This window comes from Panicum virgatum, unplaced genomic scaffold (genome assembly GCF_016808335.1).
Source record: "Panicum virgatum strain AP13 unplaced genomic scaffold, P.virgatum_v5 scaffold_4047, whole genome shotgun sequence".
In the NCBI taxonomy this organism is placed as follows: domain Eukaryota; kingdom Viridiplantae; phylum Streptophyta; class Magnoliopsida; order Poales; family Poaceae; genus Panicum; species Panicum virgatum.
The window spans coordinates 21,705-32,500 of record NW_024376360.1 but is presented as its reverse complement, the minus strand read 5'-3'; the positions used below and the strand labels follow the sequence as shown (position 1 = coordinate 32,500).

The following is a 10,796-nucleotide window of genomic DNA, read 5'->3' as shown; positions in this document are numbered from 1 at the left end:
ATGATCGAAAAAATGGATAAGTCGCAGTAAGATATTGGTTCGAACCCAATTCATGACGAGTTCAGAAGGACAGCATTCTCTCTAAGAGAAAATGAAAAACGCTGCTAGGGCAAAAGAAGCAATTGGTTCTCAAATGCCGTGACGTCACCTAGCTTTATTCTAAATTTATCATTCTATAGGTATGTATAGTGTCTTTCATCTGCTTTTTCATTCATTCTGCCCACAGCCGTTAAGTATTATGACAAAAGGAACCAGCATGTTGCTCCTGAATCTACAGATAGAGAAGAGGGCACGTCTCTTTTTCTAGAAGCCGGTCTATGTTCTTATTCTTAATCGAATTCTAAAGAAACATCAGTTTCAAATCACTTCCATTGGGCTGAGCGGGTCATATATGCCTTTTGGCTTTCACCTATGTTATGTATTCTCTCACAATCACTCCTAGCAATAAGTGAAAAGGCGGCTATCGATACTGTCCCCTCCTCTTCTGTGTCTACTTCTCCATTCTAATTTCTGACTGGTTCACGCCTGCTTGTGTATTGGTTATAACCTCTGTACTGTATTTTGTTTGGCTTAAATTGCCAAATGGCGAGACCAGACCCCATGAAGCTTCTAAGTCTGATGTTGATTTGCAAGAATCTGATTTGCCAACGGGAAGAACGCTTAGTGTATCCGCGGTGGGTGAATCTTAGGAAACTCGCCTTGTCCGAACAAAAGCGGGAGGTAGGTAAGTGGTAGTTAGAAGGATTCCTTCGGGGAGCTGCTTCTTCCTCTGGATTCCCTTCTTCTATAGACAGACCCCCGGCTAGGGCAGCAGCGTTTTAAAGAAATACGAACAGTTTGGTTTTCAGTGAGCCCGCTTCTTAGTGATAGGTTTCTAAAGTATCTATCGCTATGTGCCCCTCCCCGGAAAAAAACAAATAGGCTCGGGCAATTATCAGCTTAGGGACAGCAAGCGGATAGTAGATCTGGCTCCATCCCTTGAATCCGCTGTAACTGATAGAATCTTGTACGAGAGACCCGCAACGCAAATAAATAAGGAAACCCGCTTAAAACGCTTTTTAAGTAGAAGCTGAGCCATTACCTGCTAGCATATCTCCCCACCAGGACTCCCCCCAAAGCAAAGCAAAACCCGTTCTTTAATTCAATACCTAGAGACCCGAAAGCTCCAGTCCAAGTTGAGGCGCTGTAGGAGGGATTTCTGTCACCATTATTTATGGACCACGTAAACATACTTTTTTAGTTTAGATTCTTATGCTGGACCTGCTGCCCTAGCCTGGGACACCACTGTGCGACATAAAGATCGGATCAAGTTATGATTTTCTCATTAAGAAAGAGTACCCGAGAAGAATAGATATGATCCGGAAACACTCTTATTCGACGAGGCGTAGAGCGTTTGACTTTCTTCTTTACAATTTCCTTAATGCGCATGAATGAGAGATTACAGCACTTAGTATGAGCATATCGGCCTATGGAAGAAAGTTCGTATCGTATTAGTGCGCTTTAACTCGAAAGCCGTTAGCTACAACCTTTGATCGTGGTATCCAAATAGGAAATTCTATCCAGTCCCTCACTCTTAGCTTTCCTCCTATTACTGAACATATCTCCAACAAACTTATCGAATACACCATAACCCTTATCATAGAGATAGCCACGAAGAGGTCTGACTTTATATCAATATCAAATTTTCTCAGCATATTTAAGTTCCTCTGAATAGTAAACTACCAGTGGGGAAAATTAGCAATCCAGTCTTTCCTGATCGATAAGGAAGGAAAGGCTTATTCAATGTTTCAGGACAGTCAACATATGCCTCGATAAAGCCATACAGTTCCTATAGCGCGAAACCCTGTAAATTACCATCCCATTTAGCTGCACCTATCGGCATTGGGGATGACTTCATTAGAAACGGATACAGAGAGTGAACGTAATAATATAACAAAACAAATTATCACCTCTAGGCATATAGACATCGGCATGACCTCCATAGTATCCCCTACGAATAAACTCCTCAGCAGTCCTATGAGGAATAGCTATAGGTGTACTCATCTCATTATAATAATCCTTCCTAAAGATCGTTAGCGCTAGAGAAGACAAGGTAATCTTTGTAGTAATATCAAGCTCGTAAAGACTCCAATAGATATTTTGAGCTTGAAGCATAATACCACCCAGCAGATATATGTCTGGCTTCATATACTCTACCAATTCCCTCTTTCTAGACGCTAAATTATCCAAAACTACAGACGTATGATCTACTTCACCTTTACTACCGAGCTCTGGGCGGAGACTTTGACCTAAAGAACTTAAAGAACCTGGGATGGGAGTAGCTTTAATGAATCACGAAACACCCATCCTCCTCTTACTCTCAAAGCGGACTTCCAACTGATAGAGTTCACCATTTCTCATTAAAGGCTTCAGTTCCCATCCATGAAGGCTTATTACTTATCATGTGGTTTATCAGAAGAATACCATCTTCTCCTGCTAAGTTATGAAAATACACTACCTTTATTTTTTTTATTATCCGATTTCACCAGAGAACAAACCTAATCAAGAAAGGAATTCAGCATCATTCTACTTCTCACCTCAAACCGATCGGACATAAAATAGTATGAACTGAACCACCAGCTAATAGATCCTTTAGATGGATGGAAGCACAAATAAAGAATTGTACCCACCAGACCAACCTTCCAGATAAAGAACGCGTGGTTCTTCAACAAGCCATATAATCTGGTATCTCAGGTAATGAAGATACCAATGAATACACATCCGGCAGAAAAGTCGTAGATACACCAAACTCCGAAGGCAGCAAAAGATCAAGAGATTCTAGCTCAGAGAAAGGTTCAATCAAGCTGGCAAGAAGAAGAACAAAGTAGCTTCTTCCCCCCTCTTGAGCACCTGTTGCTATCAAGGAGGATAAGTATTGCTCAGAGGATGCAGGCTCAGATAACTTGATACCAATCGCTTCCTCCACTTGGTTGAAAAACCCTGAAACCATACTTCACAATCCCAAATAATTCGCTTAGGAGTCAGTACATAAAGATTGAATTTCATTCATTTCTTCATTCGTTAATCTCTGGCAGGTCTATTCCTTTCTATTCCTTTTACAGATCTATGACTTTTAGCTGTTAATTCCTTTTAGCTGTTAAGAGGTATATTCCTCCTTTAGCTCAGGTAGATTCCAATAGCATAGGTTCACTCTCTTTCCTTTAGCCAGCTGAATAGAGGAGTAGTGAAACTGGTTAAGTGTAATAAGTCTGTCTGTTGTCAGGCTTCCTTGGACTAGAAGCCGTGCTCCTCCCCGAAGAACCTTCTCTTTTATGTAAATAGCTCGCTCGGTAGCTCAAGCATTTCAAAGCATGGTAGCTTCAGCCAAATTCATATTCCTAGTTCTATTTCTTATTGCTTTGGCTCTCATTGCTGTCATTCCTATCTTTGGTTTCTCTGTCTGTTTCTCGCTCGAATGAAGAGTTTTTATTCTGTCTGGGTTCATCCCTTTCTCTCTCTAGCTGGTGCCCTTTCTCTCAGTAGGTAGGCTTCGGGTAACCAAACAATCAATTCAATCAATCAATCCCTTACCCTCGCGATATGGGGCTTCATACTTCTTTGCTTGTGCTTTTGTACAAGTCAAACAGGACGTACAGCGCGTGTCAATTTAGAGAAGGTTCCTAGCGTGCAAGTTTCTATCTCGTGAATCAGCGAACTTAATGATTTAGGGCATGCTTATTGTTTACTATTAAGTGCTATGGCGGTTTTTTGGTGGTTTCCAACGGTTTAATATGAGTTTTACTTTCTACTTGACTTTTACTTACTTACAGAATGATAATATTACTCCCCTAGGTGAAGCCTCTCTAAGCATATGTACAGAGGACTGTAGAAGACGCCTAATATTGGTCAAGCTGGCATACTTCTCCAACTAATATCTTCTGAAGCGCACTATCTTTCTCAAGCTATCAGCTTGCTCTTGTCAACCCCTATACCTTCCCTTCCGTTTTGAACAGCTTTCTTTCTTGCTTTGATGCTTGATACACTATTAGTTACGCTCTATTTCTCTGAATTATACTCGAGATTCGTACCAAGCATCACTTGAAATGCTGCTAGGGGCATGCTTTGTTTGCCCTGTAATCAATCCAGAAACTTTCTTCTCCCTCTGACAAAGAATATAGCTTTGAAAGGTGCCCACCCGATTACTATTAGAGGATAGGGGTGTCACTTCCGGTAATAAATAGTTAGTTTAGATTCACGTGCACCAGCCCTTCCTTATGCCTCCCCCTCTTATATTATTCTTCCTCCCTAACGTTTCGACGAAGGATTACGGGAGGACATTCAATGTCCCTTTCCTTCAGCCTTTCCGCAGTGCTGCTCATTTTGTTTTCTGCTGCTTCAACAATCAACTTGCATGGGCGCTTCCTTATATTATATTATCTATACTCCCCTCCCTTTCTGATTATTATATTTAATGCAAGAGTAAGGATAGACGTCTTATTCTTCAGTGTTGAGATAGAATGACTGTAGACCCTCTTCTCTCTTTTAGTTAGCCTTACTTATTTATTCCAATTCCTCAGCTGGAAACAGAACTACCAAAGGGAAGAAGACAGAAGGCAACAAAGGCGCGTAATCAGCTTCAAGCATATAGAGAACTTGACTTACTCACCTACTTTAATGCCTGCTTTTTACTACTTGAAAGCTGGCTTGGCTCTCAGACCAATTAACTTGACACCTGCTTAGCGCCCTCACTGCTACTTCTCTCATTAAGCTGCTCTCTCCTTTTATGCAATTATGAAATGCACCTACTGTTCTGAATAGTCGTCCTCCTCATTATAGTCCTCCTAGAATCCAAGGCATTTCGTCGGAATACATCCTGTCTTTTCACCTTTGTAGTCCTATGCATAGTCAGTACTATAGCCCCAATCATAGCTACTAATAAAATCAGACTAGAAACCAAAAACCAGACGGAATAGTAGGTATAAAGTAAATTGCCCAATGTTTCCAAATTAGTCCAACTTCGTACCTTTCCGGCATAAACCGTATATCTCAGAGAGGTCGTATTTCTGTGGGTTGGTAGTAATGGAATGGTTTCATTATCTAAAATGAAGAACATTTCCCACCAAAAGATCAGTCCAATAATACCACTCACTGGTAAATAGCGCAATACTTCTTCGTGAATCTCCGCTATTTGAATATTGAACATCATAACCACGAATAGGAATGAAACGGCAATAGCTCCTATATGAACTACTGGGAAGATCATAGCGGAGAAGTCGAGACCTAACAAAATAAGTAAACCAGAAGTGTCGCAAAAGACTAGGATGGGAAACAAAACGGAATGTACCGGATTTTTAGCACGTACAACCATCAAACCAGAGACCAAAGCAGGGCTCGACAAAACAGAAAGTATCATGGTACGTCGTCCTTCCTTGAAATGGAACTTGAATGCTGGAGCAAGAAGACGCATTCAAGTCGATCTATTACGACCAGCGCGGTTGTTCGTATTTCATTTTCTTCTTCCAAGCCGACGCTCTTCTTATAAAAGAAAGCACTCACTGAATTACTTACTGAATCTCGTCTTTCTCTCGACGCCGAGAATTTTGGACGTGTCCGGGTCGATCAGAGGTTCGGCTTGCTTCTCCCCCACCCTCGCCTATGAAATGGATAACCCTTGCAGCCATAGCAGCTGGATTTTAAGGGCTTCTGTCATTATCTCATTGGATTGCCCCTTCTCCATTAATATGCAATAGGCGTAGGCGAGAATGTCGATATCGGTCAAATCCGGACTGATCGTCCTTGAAATTACAGTCCTCGCAAGCTCCACCCAGGAGTGCCCCCCCCCTGGAAGTGATTCAATGGCTTGTTGATCAAAAAATCGAAATTCGAGGACATGCGCAATTTCCTCGAGATATCGATTGGCATTCGAGGAGTCGACATTCTCATTTGGAAGAAGCCGAGCTCTTCGCCATATTCCCAGACGCGACGGGGAATGGGTTCCTGGGCGAGTGAAGGAACACTCCATCTGTGGAGTGCGAAAACGAATAGGATCCCAATACCGACAGCAGCTCCAACTGAAGCAATTGAAGCTAGGTCGGTATTCTTATGAAAAAAATAAGAAATGACTTCCTTCATTTTTCTAGGTGTCACCTTAGTTCCGCTTCTTGCTCTAAGCAGAAAGACTTATCTGAAATCGCAGGTGGTTTTTTAACAAGAAAGACATAGGAATAAATAGGCTTTATCATTTAGCGCAATGCAGAAGGCACTACCATCTTTGATGAGCACTGTGGTTCGGGTCACAGCTATGACGTTACTATACGTCATTTTGCTGGTCAGGTGCGAGGTAGAGCATGCCTTTGAATTAGTAGTCGCGTCGGTGCGGATACCAGACCTTCGATCAAGGACCGGGGCGAGCGGAATTGGAAGGAGAAGCAGCTCAGCGCACTAGAGTAGAATTCCAAGAAAGTAAGCAAGCGCACTAGATTAGACAGTAGCAAATAGCGAACCGAACCTTCTACTCCGTCAGTCTACACGCAGAGGAAGAAATAAATCAATCAAATTACGAGAAGCTTCATAAAGCGCTTCTTTAGGAGTTAAACTTCCATTCGTCCATATTTATAGAAAAAGTATCTCGTGTTTCTTAAACCCAGCTACCTTGGCAACTAGTTCTATTCCATGACACTTGACCAAGCCTATTACTTATCTTACCTAGTAACTGACCGGTGCTTTTGTGAAAAACGCATATCAGCTATCTCGTGCTTGGCTATTTCTGACACCTTGCCCTGGCTAGACCTGTGAATCCCCTCACCACCAATTTGAATACAAGACTGCCTGGTTCAATCCTACCACTTTGAGTTGAGGGCAGGCCACTCTTAGAACTTTTCTATTGAAAAAGAGAGGGCCTATTCAAAAAAGAAGTTTTCCTATAGCTAAAAAAGAGTATCAGCTATGAAGCCCCTGAGCTAGAACAGAATATTTCCAATAAAGCCATCCATACCCTACGCTCAATCAAAGGGATGGCCGAGCGAGTTTTCTAGAGAAAGAACCGGAAGGACGGACTGACTTAAACGAGTTGTATTGTTAAGTAGTAAGCGCCACCACACGAGACAAGCCTTCCCAGGCGCGGAGCAATTGGTGCTGCATCGAAGATTTTCGTAGATAGACAGATCTTGCTTTTCTTTTGGAAGACAGTAGCGGTACCAAGGTGATCCAATGAAGAGGTAGACGCTATATGCTGAAAACTTCGTTCGTTTTTTGTTCAGATAGTTCAGTTGGTTGGAGCAAAGGACTGAAAATCCTTGTGTCAGTGGGTTGGGAATTATGCCTAGATCCCGTAGAAATGGAAATTTCATTGATAAGACCTCCTCGATTGTAGCCAATATTTTCTTTTTTTGCAAATAATTCCGACAACCTCCGGGGAAAAAAGGGCATTTACTTATTATAGAGATGGTGCGATTTGACTCTTTTTTTTCTTTTCTTTTACAGAAAGAAGGCGAGGCCGCAGCCTCCCTAGGCTGCGGGAAAGAAGAGTGTGTACGGGGTCTTCTTTCACTTTTTGTTTTGGTGTTGGTGAGGACTGGGATAAGGGCTTTCATCCCATAAAAGAGAAGTGAGTCCGCATGTCGGCAAATGATAAGGCAAAGAAATGAGCAGTCCCAAAGGAATGAACCGGAATATCCACCTTTAAAAGGAATTAACTGAAGCAGCAAATGCGCCTGTTCAGGCAAATGCTGAAAACAGAGCTAGCACCGATGGAATTGCATAAAAATCTCTTTCATACGCTATATCGTCAATAGATATCCGCCTCTGGATTTGTGTTTCATACGCGCCTACTTGATTTGACAAAGCACAAGAAAAGAACATAGGTGAACCTCAGGAAATAAGAAATGGACGGATGAGCATTCTATCTCTAAGCTTTTCTCCCTTGGCACCGAGTCTAGTATATACTAGTTTCTTTGCTTCTCGAAGAGACGTATTAAAAGTTTGATAGATAGATAGATGATGCCCTGGTTTTTCCAACTCGATCATGCACATTTGCTCGCACATATTGGAAGAGTTCGCAGCCCTAATGGATTCTTCCTACTTAGGTAAAAAGGTTCTCGTTCCCATGAATCTTGATCTGCCTCCTGGCATTGATAGCGATTGATCTCTCTTTTTTGAGGGACCATAGGCCTTAGGCTTAGTCCTAGAAGGTTGAATGCTTTCGCTACGCCCCGCATAATGAAATCTATGTCTTAGAATTAGGAATTAGCTTATATAAGCAATTATCAGATCCTTCCTCTATCTCATAGTCAAGTACGGAGTAGGAATCAATAACAATTGAATAATACATAATTATTGCTGCATGCATGTTCACCTAAAGCATTTCTTACCACTTAAGTGAACGAGGGGGATATCAGTATTTTGACTGACGGCTGTTGTCTAATTATTGAAATATAAAGTACATCTCTAACTCCTGGCTAACGCGAATCATTCAAAAACTACTTATCGGGTTGGGCAACCAACACGTGAAATCGATGCCGGGCGACACTTCCTTCAATTAATTGTTTAGGTTGACTTTGGCGGAGCATTCAATCCAGGTTTGGGAATCATTCCGACTTCATGTATTTGCCCTAGCCTGTTGGGAATGTAGGTGTCCGAGAATGAAAGCTCGGCAACAGAGCAGACCGGAAGAAGTATGTACCTCATGAAGCAAGGACTAGCCAGAGCTAGTAGTATGGCCACATTTGCCGGATGAATCCGTTCACTGCCAGCTTCTCTATCGCACTGGAAGACAGCCTAGAAAGAGTGCAAACAGGAAGCATAGATCCTTGAGAAATAGAGGAGCTATGAGTGCTGTCCACAACCTCTAATGTTCCGAAAGAGATAATCCGTCACTCGCTCCAGAGACCTCAGTACCGTGCTAACTCCAAGAATTTCCTTCTTTACTACATAAAAAGCATCAGCTGCTGGATAGAAAGCAAAAGCATTTATTTATAGCTGACAGTTAGCTTTCGCTAGATTTCTTTCTTATCACCTTTTCTTTTACATTTGTTTTGATTGTAGATTGGGTCGGTGTAAATAAAGGGTGAGCTCCAAACTACAGTGGGAAAGGCCGAGTATACACCAACCATACTTTGGAATGAGAAGGAGATCCTAACTAAAAAAATAAGGCATCTGATACTATGCTTCAAAGTCCCGTTTGGTCACTTTCAAAAGAAGGATGCGCCGCTATTTTATCATCATCTGGCACTGCTTGCCTTGCTTTATTCACTGCAAATCCTAAGCCGGCTGCTTTTGTCTTTCACTTATTCTCTGTTTCCAATTGCTTAACTTCTCTTCCTGGCACTTGCTGGCGTGTAGTTTGACATTACGTTTTTTCTCTCTTCTCTACTGTTGCAGAATACAGTATAAACATGTAGTTAATCAAGCATCAGCAAAGAAGCAAAACAAAAGCAAGTCTTTACTTTCAAAGTAGACTGAAAAAATTTAGTTTAGTGCTAACGCCCTCTAGTGCATTAAATCGGACATTTGACTAGCCGCGGTACACGGAGCTGCACCCCTACTCATCACCTATATATATATAAAGAATCTAACTCGCGCAAGAAAGCGATTGGAGGAAGGCATCCAAGAAGTATATGATAAGAATATGAGAAAGGTAGTAGCTAAAATAAGGAAAGCAAGTTTTGTATCAAGTAGTGTTGAATATAGATTATAGGGAAGCAATGAAAGTCTTTATCAATGCTTAGCGCCCTTATCCCGGCTTGTGAAAGAAAAGGTATAGGACTTGGACAGCGAGTTGAAGTGCCAGTTGGAAAAGTTGAAGTTCTAACTACCAAAGAAACTGGTATTTTGGACCGATAGGAATCGGAATAGCAACCTGACTAGAAATGAATAGCTGACTAGCGTACGAACGAGTTGGTCAGGCTATGAATGAAGGCTACTACTCTTCAGGAAGAAGGTACTAATAGCTCGCTCAGAGGTTCAGTCAACCTCCTCACTCTTGGTCTGGCGGGGCATATTAGATATAGTAGTGGTGTTTTGAAAGCTTCTTATTGAGTCTAATACTATAGTTGGTCAGGTACAGCTTGTTATACTAGGGATGATTTTTTGAATCATTGAAAAAGCAATAGTCTTAGTAAGTTTAAGAAAGGAGAATACCAAGGTTGAATCGAAGATAAAAGTAAAGCTGGTCACACCGCCGATGAGTTGTGTAGGAAGGATTGCTTGTCAAGCTCTTGCGGAATTTTGACTTATTATTTTGACTTATGGCTCAGAGAAAAACCCTTTTCTAGATTAGGCGGGGCTCTCTACGAATTACGAGAGAGATCTCCGAAAGTATAAGCGAGACGCTCTTACACCGGAAAGATAGTATAAGCTAGTTCTCACTAGCCGGGCCCTTACTCCTACTACTCACCAGCCGAGCCCTTACTCCCATCTACTACTTCTTATTAAAGCAGCAAGTGCAGAGGGGAATTTCGCAAGCTAGGAGGAATTTTAAATCCTAACTAAGAAACAATCAATCAGTCCACTAAGTCTGTTAAGTAAGAGTTATACGAAATACTCTGATTCAATGTACGAGTGACTCAATCCCAAAGGTCAATCCAGCCAGCCGATTTTATACAACAAAAGAGTTCGCCATGGAAAGATCAAGTCTAATGACAGACACTGGTAATTCTCTCACTGGGCCAGCCACTAGAATCAGTCAATGAAAAAAGCAAGCAAGGAGATGTCCTCACTGGACATTAGACTATCCTATTCGTTAAATCCTTTCTATGTTTCTGAGACCCGGAAACCAGTCAAGTAAGTAGGGATTTCGCCCTGACTTCACTCTTGTGTGT

General features: G+C 41.8%; 1 protein-coding gene across 1 annotated transcript; it reads right to left on the bottom strand.

The window, feature by feature from the left end:
- Positions 1–3,743: 3,743 nt before the first annotated feature.
- Positions 3,744–8,760, bottom strand: LOC120694191 (NADH-ubiquinone oxidoreductase chain 6). Its single transcript, XM_039977360.1, has one exon. It carries the CDS (start codon positions 5,444–5,446, stop codon positions 4,769–4,771), a length of 678 nt encoding a protein of 225 aa, XP_039833294.1. The 5' UTR covers positions 5,447–8,760; the 3' UTR covers positions 3,744–4,768.
- Positions 8,761–10,796: the final 2,036 nt, after the last annotated feature.

Coding starts and splice junctions, on each gene's coding strand:
- LOC120694191 (XM_039977360.1), bottom strand. CDS start 5,446: ATGCGTCTTCTTGCTCCAGCATTCAAGTTCCATTTCAAGGAAGGACGA.